The sequence below is a fragment of the Phaseolus vulgaris genome, chromosome 7 (assembly GCF_000499845.2).
Source record: "Phaseolus vulgaris cultivar G19833 chromosome 7, P. vulgaris v2.0, whole genome shotgun sequence".
Taxonomy (NCBI): Eukaryota; Viridiplantae; Streptophyta; class Magnoliopsida; order Fabales; family Fabaceae; genus Phaseolus; species Phaseolus vulgaris.
In genome coordinates, this window is record NC_023753.2 from 18,256,901 (window position 1) to 18,274,467 (window position 17,567).

At 32.2% G+C, this 17,567-nt stretch overlaps 1 protein-coding gene across 2 annotated transcripts; it reads left to right on the forward strand.

Annotated features, from left to right (window-relative positions):
- The first annotated feature begins 1,000 nt into the window (after nt 1–1,000).
- Nucleotides 1,001–8,564, forward strand: LOC137828037 (uncharacterized protein ycf45). 2 transcript variants are annotated; one of them, XM_068634437.1, is made up of 8 exons: nt 1,001–1,279; nt 1,362–1,439; nt 1,541–1,761; nt 2,355–2,427; nt 3,171–3,455; nt 3,938–4,081; nt 4,345–4,395; nt 8,349–8,564. In XM_068634437.1, the coding sequence occupies exons 1-8, from the start codon at nt 1,040–1,042 to the stop codon at nt 8,415–8,417; spliced, it is 1,161 nt and encodes a 386-aa protein (XP_068490538.1). In that variant the 5' UTR covers nt 1,001–1,039; the 3' UTR covers nt 8,418–8,564. The 2 variants fall into 2 exon arrangements, with proteins under 2 accessions (XP_068490538.1, XP_068490539.1); XM_068634438.1 differs by lacking the exon at nt 8,349–8,564 and adding an exon at nt 4,502–7,249.
- Nucleotides 8,565–17,567: the final 9,003 nt, after the last annotated feature.

Here is a 17,567-nt window from a genome sequence, read left to right on the forward strand (position 1 = left end):
TCTTTTTCTCTCTCTAAATCTCTTCCTATTCTCTTATTTTTTTTTTCCAATTTTTATCTATTTTATAATCTGTTGAGAAGTTAAAAAAATTTGTATTCGATATATTTTCAAATAGATTAATTTTATTTTTCTCAAAAGATCCTTTGTTCTTTGTTTTTTCATAAGATTTAGTCATTAATCTTGGTGGGATAACTTAAATTAGTTTCTTAAATCTTGAAGTTTATCTATACCAAGATAATAATAAAATTCTAGAGGTTGCTTGGAAAGCAAACAATTAATGTAAGAAAAACTAATTTTAATTTTTAATAGTACCTAGGCTAGAAGATCTGGATGTGAAGGGACGTGGTCTCAATATTCAATTTCTCTTGCAGGGATGTTATGTGTTTATATTGTGTTGTTTGTATATATATTATTTAAACTAGAAATATTAGATTTTGATGATTTAATATTTAAGTGTTATTTTTGTTAAATAGACTTTTGAATGTTCTGGATAGTGTTTTGAATGATATTGTTTGATGAAAATGGTATGAAATTGAATTCATACATTTGGAATAATATATGAACTGATGTTTGTTGTGTATTAAGTATTGTAAACCTTATATTGTAAATATTTGTATTTCTATAAGTTCTGATAATGTATTAGGAATGTTTTGAAAAACTCTAAGCTTGTATAGAAATATGTAGAACCTATATTGTAACAGTTAAATGTATTTTTGAGGGTGTTACACTGTATAAATATTTTCAAGTTAAAATTTAATTATGCATAAATTAAATTAAAATTTAAAATATATGATTTTTTTTTACAAAATAGCTCATAAATGAGCTAGTTTATTTAATAAAAAAAATTATTTTTTATTTTTGTACTTCTTAAAAATATTAATGAATAAATTGACATAACTTATTAGTATTAAGGAGTTCACGAATCTTGTTACCAAAATAACAATGCTAGGTGGCAATAAATTTTAATTGAATAACATAAAAAAATAAAACTACATAATTCAATAACAGAAAGGGGAAACTGGGATAAGGTAGGAAACAAATGGTAGTTACGAGCTGTTGGTGTTCATCTTCGTGGCTGCCTATGTCACTGCCGCTGCCATGGAATTTGAAGGCAGCAACAACGGCACTGTCACTGAAAATGAAATGTGAAGCGTTTTCTGAAGGCTCTTGTTGTCTTGTTCACAACGACCAAGACGATATGCAAGCTCTCTTACAGATCCTTCCATCTGATTTGCATCCTAGTCTCCTCGATCAATCGAATCGCTCTCAACTTCTAGAGGTGACTTTCCAATTTCAAAGCTATTTATTTAATCCTTAATTCACTGTTCTTCTTTCTACTCAAACATTCGTTATTTCATTAGGTTGTATTGGATTTGGGTCGTTTGCCAGAAGCGCGTTATTTAGGAAATCACGGAGGCCACTGTTTAAGGAACACAGAGGTAATGCATACTATGCACTGCTCATTCCGTGGTATTGTTTATATCAATGTAATGTGATATCCAGATATGCATTGAGTTGTATAGTGTATTTGTGTAGCTAGGTAACTGTGAAGGAGTTGGAATATGCTGAACAAGCTGTTGGAGAGTTTGGGAAGGACAATAGAGCTGGAATTGAGGGTACTTTGCACAGAATATCTGCAATTAGGAGTAGGAAAGGTCACATAGTTGGTTTGACTTGTCGGGTCGGGAGAGCAATCACTGGCCAGATTGACATGGTTTATGACCTGCTTCAATATGGGAAGAGCATTTTGTTTGTTGGAAGGTATACCACAGTATTTCCCCTTTTTATCTCTTATCGATATTTTAAGAATGGATACAAGTTTAAGTGCTAAGGGATTCCTTGAAATGAAATTAATTTGATTCTGTATCTTACTTTTGGTAAAATGAATAGTTTGTAAGGTAAAAGGAATTATATTTCTCCTCTCCTTCATCTTAAAATCAACTACACTTGAGATTTTCAGTAAGTTGTTAGAAAAGGAAGTTTCTATTCTACGGATGTTCAAGTGAATAAGTTGACTTTAATTTATGAGATAACTTCAATGGATTTTACCTGTTTTCTTATCCTATAAGTACTTAGAGAGAGCTTTATCGAAATAGAACATGTGTCATTTGGTAATTTTTTTTAAATGTAAAATATTTTATGGATTCTGTGTTTGGCATTATCAATTGCAATATACGATGTAAGTTGTTGGTTTTGGAAGACTTGAAATTTATGTTAAGATCAATCTAATAAGTGATAAAAGTTACTTACCATGGTCCATTGACTCACCAATCCAATAATGTAGTAAAAGGTTGTTCATTTTCTCTACGAAGATTTGATGATTTTTTTCCCTTCTTTTTCTTGGATTCTCTCAGGCCCGGAGTTGGCAAAACTACTGTTATGCGTGAGATTGCTCGTGTACTGTCTGAGGAGCTTCACAAAAGAGTGGTATGCTGATTTTTCTGCATCTCGCAGCATTTTTTCTTCCTTAAAGTACTTTTTTAGACTGGGTCATGATAGAATCTTGCAAAATGGGTAGGTGATTGTTGTTACCTAATGTGAATCCACTTGGCATGAATTCAATTTATGGATCTTTCTAGGATAGAAATGGGGACAATAAGCAAAAACTAAAAAGAACGGAGGGAGGAAATGGAAACAAGAAAGGATGCCACAACCTAGTTTTGGAAAAATTCCTTGATAAGTTATGGGCGGTTCTGTCAAGAACCCACCCCAATACAAACAATTCTCTCAAAAGGGATAACCCAATTTTTCAATAATTCAAGCTTGCTTTGCACATACACATAAGACCCTATTTATAGTCTAAGTGGGCTGTCAAAGGTTGCAACACTCAGGAAACTAAAAGGACTCCACTGGCATGCAATTACCACTTATGGTTAATTGCATGTTACATTAATTTCTAGAATTAAATAAGCACTAAGGAAATGACCCACTGGTAATTATAGTGTATAGGGGCTGTTAAAAGTTGCAAGTTGCAACACCTAGAAAATTAAAAGGATTTCACAGGCTTGAAAAGCATGTAGTCCCCTTTCAAGAGACAAGCATGGCCAGCGGGTCAAGCCTTATTTAATGTTCAAGCTCTCTCCTATGTTTTAGCATCTCCGTATTCCTTCTTCCTTATAGTACTTTTTTAGACAGGCTCATGATAGAATAACTTCTTGCAAAATTGATAGGTGGTTGTTGATACTAGCAATGAAATTGGAGGTGATGGCAATGTCCCACATGCAGCAATTGGTGGTGCAAGAAGAATGCAGGTGCGGGAGCCATCAATGCAACACAGAGTGATGATTGAGGCAGTGGAAAATCACATGCCTGAGGTGATTATAGTTGATGAGATTGGCACAGAAGCTGAAGCTCATGCTTGCCGATCAATTGCTGAGCGCGGAATCATTCTTATTGGGACTGCTCATGGGCAGAAGCTTGAGAATATCATTAAGAATCCTACCCTTTCTGATCTGGTTTGTTTTAACTTATATATTCTTGTGCCAATAACATCCGATAATTTGTAGCTTTTTCTCTTTTTAAGAAGGTTTTGAAATCTCTGGGTTCATTGAGTAATTGGCCTGACATTCCTTCCTATCACTTTTTTTAGTATAAACATAATATATGTTAGTTTTATGTGGTTGTAAATTCAATTTGTTGCTTTCTTGGGGTTTAAGGTTTAGGGACATGCAAGTCATTGTTATGCATGAAAAGTGTGCACTGAACTTATGGTGCATTTACTCTAATGTGGCCTAATTTTTACTTAATTTAAGACAATATTTTTGTCTCTTTTTACTTTAGGTTTTGCATAAGTTATGCTTTTCAGTAGAGGCCCTAAACTGAATCCCATTTTAAGTTGTAATGGTATTTTCGTCGAAATTTTAGTTTTCACGTAACCTGAATATCACCCATCTAAGCAATTGTAATATTCAAGATTCACCTCCATTTTCCTTATCAGATTGGTGGAATAGAAACTGTTACTCTGGGAGACGCAGAAGCCAGAGCGAGAAATTGTCCGAAGACAGTTCTTGAGAGGAAAGCACCTCCAACATTTGATTTCTTAATTGAGATGAGAGATAGACACTACTGGCTCACACATAAGGTATGTTAGTTGAGCATTTATTACTGCAATAACAATAATCTTGTTCTTACGGGAAACAAAGGAAGTATGAAATATATGAGTATTAAGTAAGTGAGAGAATTGAGTGAGTACTCCGTGTAGAATCAATCTGTATTCATAGGTTTCCGAAAATATCCGAAAGATAATTAAGATAGGTAAGAGATATAGTTGGTTATTGAGTAATTGGAGTTTAGTAGGCTACAATGTCATTTCGGTTTAATAATATCTTGTTTTCCTTTTTGCAGACTGACAAAAGTGTAGATATGTTGCTTCGGGGAAAAAGTCCACAGGTTGAGGTAATTCTTTACTGTTGTACTTCAGTTTATTAGATTGAAAGATTTTTCTATTATTATTTGTTTCTGCCTATACTTCATATTACTTTTTTATTTATATTTGTTGCAGTTGGACACTATGCCTCTATTACTGTAAAATTTACTGATGAAAATGACTGTTAGCTTTTTGGTTGATGCCTACCAGAGGAAAAAACTTTTAATTTAATATTAAGTTTTTTCACTGTTTTTTGAAACTTTTAATATTAAGACATGATTAGGCTTTGAGTGTAGATAAACATAACATAAGTAACCATTGTCATGGAAGTATATGTTCACACTTCACATCTGGGCTGATTGTTCTTTTCTTGTAATACCTATTGTAATAACAATTTTTTAAACAAAATTTAATAATTCTGTTTAGTTAATTCTGGTTGTGTTGAAACCAAGACTATATATAGGTCTTGTTTTTTAGAGAATAATGGAAAGGTTCTCTAGTTTTTTGTTTCCTCAACAATCTTCTTTTCAAGTTGAGTGAGTGTGGGTGTGATGTTTCGGTTGTGAGTGATTTTAGAGTGGTTAGTGAGTTAGTGTACGTGTTCTCTGCGGTGACGAGAAGCACTGTGAGGGAAAGAGAGTATCATCAGTTTCAATTTTAAGAAGTGGTAGGTATCAACTTGTTGGGTGAAGATGGTGACTGCAAAAGAATTGGAAACTAGGATGGATTTTGTTCTCGAACGGGTGTGGGGCCTAGAGAACGATTGCTCTGCTCCTCCCTTCGGTCGGTCGTTATCACTCTCAGCTTGCTGCTTCACCTTCCTCCTCTCGGTCGTCTGGTCTCATAGGCTGAGGTTGTACCTGCAGAAAGCACTCCAACGCAACGTTCAAGTCAGTCAGGGTGTCGACACTCGGTTGTCAGAGTACTGTAGATAATGACGTACCTGATTCTTGAAATTTGTGCTATTTATATTACCTTAGTGGGCCTTCGCTGGTGGGCCGGATTAGGAAGTTGGTTCATGTTTAAGATTGTGCTAAACAACTCTTAATTATGGATTAACCCTGCTGACTTGGTCGACCCATGACTCATCGTCATGAGTCGGTCGGCCACGTGTTGTCATGTGACCTTCTGATCGTGGTCTAGTGGTCGAGGGGATCGCGTTTTTTACCGACTCACCGAGTGATTCGGTCGTGCCAGTACAGATTCTTATGAAAAGAACCTCTCTGATCATCAAGAATGCGTGCAACAATTTTTGGAGATGGTACAAAAGTCAATTGAAGGCCTCACACCAACATCTGTAGCTTTGAGGATGACCAAGAAAACTATGACAAAGGATAGATGTAGGCTGAATCTGTAGACACGGTTGTTTCACCGTGGAATGGGCATAGATTTCGTTTCCTTCATTTGATGGATCAAATTTTCTGGACTGGAAAGCTAAGGCAAAACAATTTTTTGAATTGGAGTGAACCCTTGAAACTCAAAGAAGCCACTTGCTATTATTGTCCATGGATGGCAAAGCTTTTGCTTGGCAAAGGCATTACATACAGAATATTAATAATAAAGAGAAATCTTGGAAACAGATCCTTAAGGATATAGGGAGTCGATTTGATTATGGTGCTATTGATGATCCTATCATTGATTTGGCAAGATTGAAGCAAAAAGGGACCTTGTTGGATATCTTGAAAGGTTTGACACATTACTGTTGTTGTTATGGTAGAATAAAGGGTAGACAGAAATAAAAGAGAGCAAGATATTCATTATCTTGGCTAACAATACATTAGTAACTCACTGAAATGCTTTTGTCAAAAGTGTAGGAACAATACTTAGAAAGACTTATTCAACAATTGAAACAGAAAAAACAAATAAAGAGTTACGTGCAGTTAAAAAAAAAAAACAAAATATCTAACACTCCTCCTTAATTTTTGAACTGCAAACTCCAATATTTTGTCTTAAGAACTCAAACTTTCTGACTGGAAGTGACTTGGTAAACAAATCTGCAACCTGTTTTCAGTTTTGCAAATAAACAAGAACAACAACTCCATCTTTCTATATCTCACTTAAGAAGAACAACTTAATGTTAAAATGATTGGTTTTCCCATGAAAGACAGGTTATGAGAAATAGTTATTGCAGTTTGATTGTCAACAAACATACTTCCCTTCTCCTCCCTATTAAGATCAATTAAAAATTTCTTCAACCACAAGACTTGGTTAACAACAGTTGTAGCAGCAATAAATTCAGCTTCTGCTGTAGATTGTGCAACAATTTCTTGTTTCTTTGAGCACCATGAAAAAATTCCCATGCCAAGACTAAAACAGTACCCTAAAATACTTTTCATATCATCCAAAGAACCACCCGAATCACTATCAAAATACCCAACAAACAGTAAATTCTGAATTTTCTGAAACTTAATCCCATAGTTTATAGTTCCTTTTATGTACCTAACAACCCTCTTTGCTACCTTAAGATGTTCTTCACTTGGACAATGCATGAATCTAGATAAAACACTCACAGCATACAATATTTATCTGGCATTGTTGCGGTAAGATACACCAAACAACAAATAAGAATGAAGAAAAAGGTTAATACAGCTATTACGAAAGTTTTAATTCAGTGGCAGCATACAAACCCTGAAGATGCAGTTTGGCAAGAACTAAACTAGTTACAACAGAAATTTCCAGATTTTAATTGGAATGCTACAAGGCCTTGTGGGAAAGTTCTTTTAATAGGGGGATTAATTGTAATACATATTGTAATAACAATATTTTAAACAAAATTTAATAATTCTGTTGTTTAGTTAATTCTGGTTTTTTGCAAAATCAGAATTATTTATAGGTCTTGTTGTATGTTTTTAGAAAATAATGAAAAGGTTCTCTAGTTTTGTTTATCATCTACAATCTTCTTTTGAAGTTGTGAGTGAGTGAGTGTAGTGTTTCGATTGGGAGTGATTTTGAAGTGGAGAGTGAGTTAGTGTATCTGTAGGCGTGAAGAGATGCACTCTGAGGGAAAGAGACCATCATAATAGTTTCAATTTTAATATTCCTCTTTGGTTTTTTTGAAGTCTTTCTTCCTACCACTAGATTACGAACATACAAGTGTGTGCCACAATGAATGTCCAGCCATATTTTCCAGAAGCCCAAATTTGCGATAACTTCATGAGTTAGGTTTTAAACTTGTCTCTCCGACTTAACGGAAGTTTATCACGTTTTTCTAGATAAATATACACCGTAAGAAAATGTTTTAATAAAAATTAATCTTAGAGATCAAAATACTTAGTTATTGTATTATCAATATAATTAGTTATTGTATGGACTAAATTAAAGACTATTTTAAAAATTAAAAAATTATTGATATTTAAATAATTTTTTATTATTAATAAAAATGTATAAAATAGTTTTTAAATTGGTATCTAACTATTAACTACTAAAATTTTAATTACTAACTACTTATGTTCTAAATTAGTTTTTATTAGTTTTTTAGAGATTAATTTAAAATATAAAATATTAATAACTAAAACTTAGACTAATTTAGAATTTAAAATATTAGTAACTAAAACTTTGATAATTAATTTAGATATCAATTTAGAAATTATTTTATAATATTTTATTAATAATAAAAATCACATTAAATACTAATATTTTTTTTTCTTTAAATTAATATCTAATTTGGTTAATATAATGATTAATTATTTATTGTTTATAAATTTGGTTACTATTTGAATATTTGAAGATAATGTAAAGGATATTTTGGATATTATGAATGCCTTTTCAACTTCACCATAGGTTACAAATGTAATTTTGGAGTAACATTCTGCATATGAAGATTTTTATCCAGAAGGTAAATTTGTCGCATGGATGTTAATTCGCTTTTAAGATTGGTTCATAGGTTCGGGTGCGTATGCACTTAAAATAAGTTGTTACGTCGGACCAACATATAAACGATCTTCTTATATTATGACTGATGGTATCTCTAACTTTTTTGCAGGTAAGAAAAAAAGATGAAAAATGTAAGACCGTGATAGAAAAATCTAAGGCATACGATAAATGCCTATGAAATAATTCATTTAGAAGCATTTTAGTTTAGGACTTATAAATTGTTTAAAAACCAATTTAGGTTTAAAGCTATAAACCAGCAAAGGATTATGTAAATTAAGTATTTATTTCATTGAGATATATGTATATATCTTAGACTTCCAAGTTACATCCATGTGTCCTTTCTTAGCACTAGTGTTCCGTGTTGCGTTAAATCAACGCAATTTTAGAATGTCCTTAAGAATTACCACAAACAATTAAATAACAAGACTAAGATGAAGAAGAAAATAACATATCACAAATTTTTTTAAGGTGGTTCAATAAGAGTATTTATATCACTGTTATACAAGTTTCTCATAAATATATCGAAAACTACTCATTTGCACTCAAAATGAACATCCATGCTCAACCCAACATTACATGCATTTCGCACAAGGTTCATATATATAAAAATAGATATAATAACACATAATGAATTATTCATCAAATTTCGTGATACATGACACATTTCTCACAGTTAATTAAAACGTAGATGAACTATCAAACGGTAGAAACTTCAGTTAATTCTGGATGTTTTGGACATTCAAGGTGCATTTGACACTTACCACTAGACAATCTATAAAGTAGACTCTAAACAATCTTAAACAAGCTTGTTTAATCTTCACTTTAATTTAAAAACAATTTTTCTAAGTAAAAACTCATTTTGAATCTCACTAACCCCACTACAGATTTCTAATTAGATAGATTACATCCAAACAATGAGTAGAACTTTTGTAATCATATAAGAACTACTATGATACGTTAAGATCTTTATCATCTTTTGCAGATTCAACTTTCAACTAACGGATGTACCATAAGTTATAAACATATATCCTGCGAGAGACTTGCTAGTGTCCAAATACCCAACATAATGAATCTACAAATCGTTCTACAAAAACATCTCTAACCTTCCTTCTAGTTCCACAATAAACTAAAACTCTGTCAAGTGATCCATCATCAAGTACCTAAGAATCCACTTAAGAACTTGTAAATGAGTGGTTTTAGATTTAACATAAATCTGTTAACAAAATTCATATCATATGCTATGATAGAATGAATGAAAACCATTGCACACATCATAAAACAAACAATGTTTGCATATGAAACTGAATTAATCTAATTATGATCTTCTATCACATAAGAAGTCTATTTATGTTAGATATGTGAAAATAAGTTTCAAGTTTCTCATTCCAAAGTTTTCAAAGAACCTCTTTGAGGTACATCTCCTATGACAAGTATATAAGCTTTTGCTCCCTTGTTATCTCAATCTCTATAATCTTTTTAGCAAGTTCAAGATCCTTTATAGTAAATTCTCTTTTTAATTAAGTCTTTACTTTTTCAGTTTCAAACTTATTATTGTTTGCTATTAGAATATCATCAACGTACAACAATATTATAGAAAACTTTTTGTCAAATAAACACAATTATTGTTTTTACTTCTCATGAAACCAACTCTACCAAAGAACTTATCAAACACTTGTTTTCATTACCTATTTCAAACCATACAAAGATTTGTTTAATTTACAAGCTTAATCTTTTCTATCTTTTATCTCAAATTCTTCTAGTTACTTCATGTAAATGGTCTCATATTGACATTCATGTGATCCAATTAAAGATTAAGCTCAACGTCTATGACTAACAAAATCCTTATGGATCTATGTTTCATTAGTGGAGATAGTACATCATTATAATTAACACATTCTTTATGAGTAAAGTCTTTAGCCATTAATCTTGCTTTGAATAATTCTTATTAATTCCTAAAATTTAATCTTTTCATTTGAAAATAAATTTAGAATTGATGAATTTAAAACTAGTGGTGTACGTATCAAACTCCTAGTATTATTCGAATGAATTTATTTCATCCCCTTCTTCGTGGCATTCAATAATTTAGTTACTTGCTAGAGTAGACAATACGTGTAGGCTCATTTTCTAGAACCTCACTATTAGTTACTAAAAAAAATGAAATAAAATATGTATATTCATACTTTGAAAGAGATCTAATTGTTCTCCTTATTCTACCATCAACTATACTATAATCATCATTAGGTTGTTGTTCTTAAGCTTCATTGTTTGAATCTTGCTTTATCAAATCATTTACGTCATCAAACTGTGAAAAGTCAAATGGTCTACCAGTCCCTTGCCTTCTTAGCCTCATTAGTACTTTGAAGTGCACATTCTAAAACTTTTGACTTATATACATCATTTAAGCTTTGTTAAAGACAACGTTTCTTTAATAATACACTTCTTGAATCATGGTTCAAGACACTACAATCAGTATGCTTTCATACCTTTTAGATTATCTTATAAACATGTATGCTTTCATACCTTTTAGATTATCTTATAAACATGTATTTAACAACCTTAATTGTTGTTTTCTTTTCTTAATATGAGCATTGATGAGAGTTTGAAAGATATGGGTTTGATGATACCTTGACTAATGTGAGTTGATTTTAGATTCATTATATTTGTGACACTTTTAAGAATTAGGATCAAGATTCTTAGCAATTTATAGGTGAGTCACCTAAGGAAAATTCCACTGGACATTAACTTAGCAAGTGCTAAGTAGAGTGAAGGTTCATTTCCAAAGGTCCAAGGTGAAAACACAATTAAAGGTAACAAATGAATGAAAAATAAGAACAGAATTGAAAGAACAAAACTGAACCGAACCAAAACAGAATGCTAAAACAAAATTGAACTCAAGGAAGCTTAAGGAATCATCAATGGAGACAATGCCTTCCAAAATGATGAACCAAACTCAAATATGAGTGCTATTTCCTTGTGAACCACAATTGGAACAAGATTACCGAATTGAAATAGAAGAGACACACATTAACCGAACATAATTGATTAAGAAAACAAGCTACCGAATGAAAACACAAAATGAACAAGTTTAACCGATTAAAATTGAATACAAGAAAGAACAACCGATTGAATGAATAAGGCAAGGTGAAGGAAGATGAAACTTATGTGGTTGTAGCATGAATTGGGAATGGACATGCCACTTGGAGGTGATGATCCAAGATAAGTGTTGGATTGCCGCCACTTGAGAGCTCCCAAAGCATCACAAGATGAGACAAAGAAGAGGAGAACAAATCTCACACAAATCATTCACAATTTAAGTATAATAACTTTACTTCTATTTCAATCTCCCTTTTACAATGACCAAACACCTCTATTTATAGCTTTAGAGGGCTGAAATGAAAGTGAAACAAATTCAAAATTCCCTCCTAATACAAATTTAAATTCAGCACCTAAATCTAGAGTCACAAGGAAAATGTGACTTATTTTCTATTTTGGCACCTCCTAAACTACACCTACAACCTACTATTTATGTCACATGAAAGGTGTGACTTTGTTTTGTACATTAGCACCCCTTATTTAATATCTACACCTTCCTTTTCAAGTTCTACTAAAAACTACACAAAAGGAAATTACAAATAGAGACATCCAATGATGCTTATCTCCTAAAGCCTTGGCCTTGCTCCTCATGGTTGGGCTTGGGCTTCTTGGGCTTGGGCCTCATCTTTTGAAAAGACTAATAAAAAGAACTTTAGATGTTTTGGCCCTTGTCCATTTCTCCTATTAATAGCATCTTTTTGATTCTCATAACTGACCTATGTCCTAATGATAGTGAAAAAGGTAGTCGTCTAAAATAGTTATTTTTCATGATGTAATTAGTTTCATTTAAAGTGGGTAATTGCCACATATAAGGAGATGAAGTATCTTGATAATTCTTTAATTCGATAAGTGTATCGAATCAGAAGTAATAAGTTTTTCTAAGAACAAATATTGAACTCACAAGGAATAGTTCTAAAATTTCAAGGTATTTACTGAATATCAAAAGATATGCAAAATTTTGTTTGTAAGGTTGTTGGTATCATAATTATGTAAGAATTTAAATGAAAAGAAAGTAAATGATTTAGATGATTCAATTGAGAAAATTGGAATTGAGGTTAATCTTTCTTAGGGGTGGCAATGTGGGCTGAACCGCCCCGCATAGGCCCGCCCCACACTTGGCCCGCCCCACATAAAATTTGCAGGCTGATTTTTCTAGCCCGCCCTGCACAAGAGTTGGCCCGCTGGCCAACCCACATAAGAAATATTTTTTTAAAAAAAAATTTTTAAAATAAAATTTTGATTTAGATGCATTAAGTAAATAGTCTCATAATATTATTTTCACGAGACATGCGTAGTAAGATGTTATTAAAATTTTCGGAATGTGAAATATGAGGTTGCCTGAAGAAAATATGGAGGTGCAGAAAAAAATTCTACATTTTAAAGTTATGCGAGTTATGCGGGTCAACCTGCCCTGCACTTGGTTCGCACGGACTACGGGTTATGCGGGGCGGGCCTAAGCGGGCCAGCAGGTTGAAATTAGCAACCCTTTCTGCGTTTTTTTAGCAGGCTGCGGGCCAGCCCACACGACCCGTGCCACTTTACCACCCCTAATCTTTCTCACTCGTTTATATTTTCAATGAATAAAAACATAGAACATTCCATCTTAATTGATATTGATGCACATCTTAATAATCATTTATACTAATTTCTTGAATACAAAATTATTAAGATTGTCTGCTAATTATCATTTCCGCGCATATTTATAGAGCAATTAACATTTCAAATATATTCCTAGCATTCAAATATGCTAAGCATTATCATTTAAATTAGATGCTTAGAAGTACTTTTCAATCAAATCTAAGGATCAAAATCATGAATAAAGCTTCAAACTTTAAGAATTAAATGATAATACCAATCTCAATCTAGAACAAAATATTATAAATAAATATCACCTAAATTCTTAAGAGTTTGAATATATTACTCCCAATCCTAAATTCACTCATATTGTCCATTACAAGCAAGAAAAGAAGATCCAGGGTGTTTCTACTTTACGGCTACCTCATCTAGGGTTTTCTATATTTGATTATCCTCCCCTATGATATCTAGGGTTTTGTCTCACGCTTTCTATTTAACCTAATTTTGATGTTGGTTAAGTGACTTCTCTCTCAAGCAAGATGTTGCTTGCTTAAGGGAGTTTCACGAGAAAAAGCCAAACTTCACTAGAGTGAACTTGCTTAAGCGAGCATTGGGTGAGGTTGCTCAAGAGAAAGAGTTTTCCTCTGAAGTGATCTTGCTTGAGCGAGTTTGGGCGACTTTTCAATGCTCCAACTTTGTCTTTTCATCTTGTCTTTAACTTGTCCCTTCTCCTTTAGCCCCTTTATCTCTATCGTCCTCTAGATTCCTGAAATTAGCACAAACTAGGGAATAAATCGTTCTTATTTGTCTCATAATCCAAAAATATGTAAAAAGGTTCAGATTTCTAAATTAGAGGTTGAATTATAACGCTATTAACAATTAAAGTCCATAAGTATCTATCTTTTTTCATGAAATATTACTGCATTAAGGCACTTATCATAACTACATAAGAATGAAAATAATAAGTTGTTAAAGCCACTAGTGGTAGAAGTGTTGTTACTTTGCAAGTGATTTTTCAAGAAGAAAGATGTTTTTTAAGCATCTTATGGTAGTGCATCCAATGGAGCATTTACATTAGAATTAGTAAGGTTGAAAGTTAATAACCAATGACTACAGCCAAAATGAAGATGTGAACTATAATGAGATCTCCTCTCTTGTATTCAAGCACACATCCATTAGTGATATAACACACATCCATTAGTGATGTGATTCTAAAAATAAAAAAATTCCTTTTCTTTTTAGCCTAACATTTTGAATAAGCTAGTTACCCATGGTATTAATGTAAGCTTAACTTTTTTTTGATATAAGATTAGGTAATAGAAGTTTTTGTTTAACTAATTCCTCCACCAAACTCTCATACAAGGAGATCAAATGTACTCATTTTGACAGCTTTAGTATGAGTTTTTATTTTGAGTGGCGTATCTCCAATGTCGAGTCGCTCTCTCCTTTACTTATCCTGAAAGGACAAAACCTCCTTGTGTGACCTTCATTCTTACAATGGTAAAATTTAATGTTTGAAATATTACCTACACCCATTACAAGAAAATCATTAAATAGAAACTAATTATAGAGACCAAAATAATTAGTTACTATTTAACTAAATTAGAGACAATTTTATAAACTAAATAAATTATTAGTATCTAAAGTAGTTTCTATTATTAATAAAAATTTATAAAATAGTTTCTAAATTTGGTATCTAACCATTAGCTACAAAGAATTTAACTACTTACTATTTTATATTCTAAATTAGTCTCTATTAGTATTTTAGAGACTAATTTATAATCTAAAATATTTGTACCTAAAATCTTGGTAGCTAATTTAGATACCAATTCAGAAATCATTTTATAAATTTTAATTAATAATAGAAACCAATTTAGGTACCAATACTTTTTTAGTCTCTAAAATAATATCTAATTTAGTCAATATAATGATTAATTATTTTTGGTCTCTAAAGTTGATTGTTATTTAATGATTTTCTTGTAGTGATCATTTCTCTATCTAGACTTGTTGGAATAATTGACTCTAGAAGATCGGTGAATAGAGTCCTAGACTTTTCTTTTGAACAACTAAACTAGACCATCTAGTGAATAAGTAAAGCAAAAACAACAAATAGTAATTTTATATTGGTTCACCCAATCACATGAGCTACGCCTAATTATCTCTTAAAACAATTTCTTAAGTGGTTCTACTAATCAATTTAATTATTATAATTAACGAGTCAAACTACTCATGGTTATCATGAGTACACAGACCACTCCTAATTATCTTATCTTAATCTTTCTGACTAAGACTTTAAAAACAAGTAACAAAGAACACTTAAAGAAAGGGAAATTCAAGCACATTCCAAAGTGAAGAATACAATGGTTTAGCTCATCCACAAAGAACACTTAACAACTTATGAATTTTACAAGACTATATAGTTATTTTGTTCTTCAACTTCAACATGCATCCTTCATATAGGCTCTTGAAATGATCTTTTCTTCAAACTTTCTTCGTTTGTATTCTCTTCCACCATTTATTCATAACTTTGTAGATCACACATTGCATTCCTTGACATGTGTTATCTGGAAGCTTTTATGGAAAACTTTGGTACTCAATATTCACTTCATAAGAAAACAATTCAAAACTCATATAATAAAAGCATGATTCAATTATATTTTAGATCACAACACATTTATTTTATTTCTTTTTCTTTATGTTCTAATGTGAACGTCGTAGAATGTAAACTTTCTATATGAAAAACATTTTTGTGTCTAATCATTCAAGGCATATGTGGCATTTCAAATTTATCAATCTTTGATTCATTTTATCTCTAGAAATAATCTATGATTATGACTTTAGTTGTGTATTTAATTTAACATTAACATGTATCCAGTAATGGAGCATTTAACATTGATAGTGTGACCTTTGGATGTGATGGAAAAAAATGCACGTGGAAGCAACACACACAATCACCAATCAACTGCAAAAAAATAAACGACACAAGATTTAACGTGGTTTGGTCGCCAACTGCAACCTACATCCACACGGGCAACTATTAGGTTTTCATTTTATCCTGTTGCACACAAAATTACAAGCACAATGATCTCTTTAAATAGAGATAATAATAGGGACACAATGATTAAGCCCACTCACTAAACATGGTGTCTAGTCAGCCCAACCCAATTGGTCCTGGCTTCAGACCCAACAATCTCCCACTTGAAGCCACGAAACAATGTTCACCTGCACTTCAACTGTGTACAATGATTAAGCCCACTCACTAAACATGGCGTCTAGTCAGCCCAACCCAATTGGTCTTGACTTCATACCCAACAAGATGGTCTAATAAGCTTCAACTTGCACAAAACACACATTAGAAGGTTCATATAACAATAACATGTATATAGCTTGTTCAATGTTTGTTATCATTAAAATTCTTTACAAGGATTTATAGGGATTAAACCATAAATCCCTATCAACACATGTAATAGGGATATCCTCAATCTCCTTCATTTTGATGAAGAGAAATACTTAACAAGAATTGATACAACAATAAGCATAGAAAAATATAAACACATGTAATATTAGAGATGATGCACAACTTGAATCAAACATATGCTTGTGTTTATATATGCTTTATGAATGTCATGGCAAAGATAACTAAGCACAAATACAAATAAAATGTAACATTTCAACAACATTCCGACTTCTCTCCATTTTAGAAACATCAAAAAGGGTAAAAAAGGTGTTATAGCATCATGGTTGCAGCGGTGGAGACAAGGGTGGTGGTGATTGTTGTCGTTGTTGTTGGCTAGAAGCTTGTTGTGCAGAAGGTCCAATAATGATACATATTTTGTGCACATATTTTGGTAGATTTAACACAAGTTAATTAAATTAACATAATTTAAAAATATTCCAAATAAACAACACAAACAACTGAAAACTAAAAATAAGAATCAAAATGAAAAGAATATATCACAAAATTTAGTTCAACTATATTTTTAACAAGCTCTAATCTACATTCAAGAATAATTCAATATGAAACAAGTTTTCCTCCCTTGAAGAGTTATAGAGAAAACTTCAAAGTTAAAACTCAAATCAATATGTGCTTGCAAACTACAACATTTTTTACTTTAGGGGAAACGCTAAAATAGGCCATGAGTATGAAAGTGTTGTTTGAACATAATAAAGACCACAGTTTTAGTAAAATGGCTTAAAATATATAAGAATCCACGATCATAAAAGCGTTGATACTTTACGTGTGGTCTTTTGGGTTAAAAAAAATCTAAAATAAAATATAAACAAAATCCAATTTTGCTGGAAATTTTTTCTTCTTCCCTCTCACGTAACTGAAAAAACGCACCTCACATTGGGTCTCCCTCTCACTTCTCACTGTGCGTTCTTACTAACTTCTCACCTTCTCACCATGCGTTCTCCCTTACTTCTCACTGCGCGTTCTTCCTCACTTCTCACCAAGCGTTCTTCCTCACTTCTCACCTTCTCACTGCGCGTTCTTCCCCACTTCTCACCTAGACTAGACGTTCTCAATGTCATCAATTGGGTATATTGTAGTCTATCCTCACTGAACAACATTGAACATTCTCAATCACTTCAGGTACACTGTATCTCGCTCGCTCTTAGAGTTTCATTTTTATTTTGATTTGGTTTGATTGAATTTTTT

Bases quoted from the DNA above. Each gene is read 5' to 3' on its own strand.
- LOC137828037 (XM_068634437.1), top strand. From the start codon at position 1,040: ATGGTAGTTACGAGCTGTTGGTGTTCATCTTCGTGGCTGCCTATGTCA. The intron at 1,762-2,354 runs GTATACCACAGT...GGATTCTCTCAG, and splicing joins AGCATTTTGTTTGTTGGAAG to GCCCGGAGTTGGCAAAACTA. The intron at 4,082-4,344 runs GTATGTTAGTTG...TCCTTTTTGCAG, and splicing joins ACTACTGGCTCACACATAAG to ACTGACAAAAGTGTAGATAT.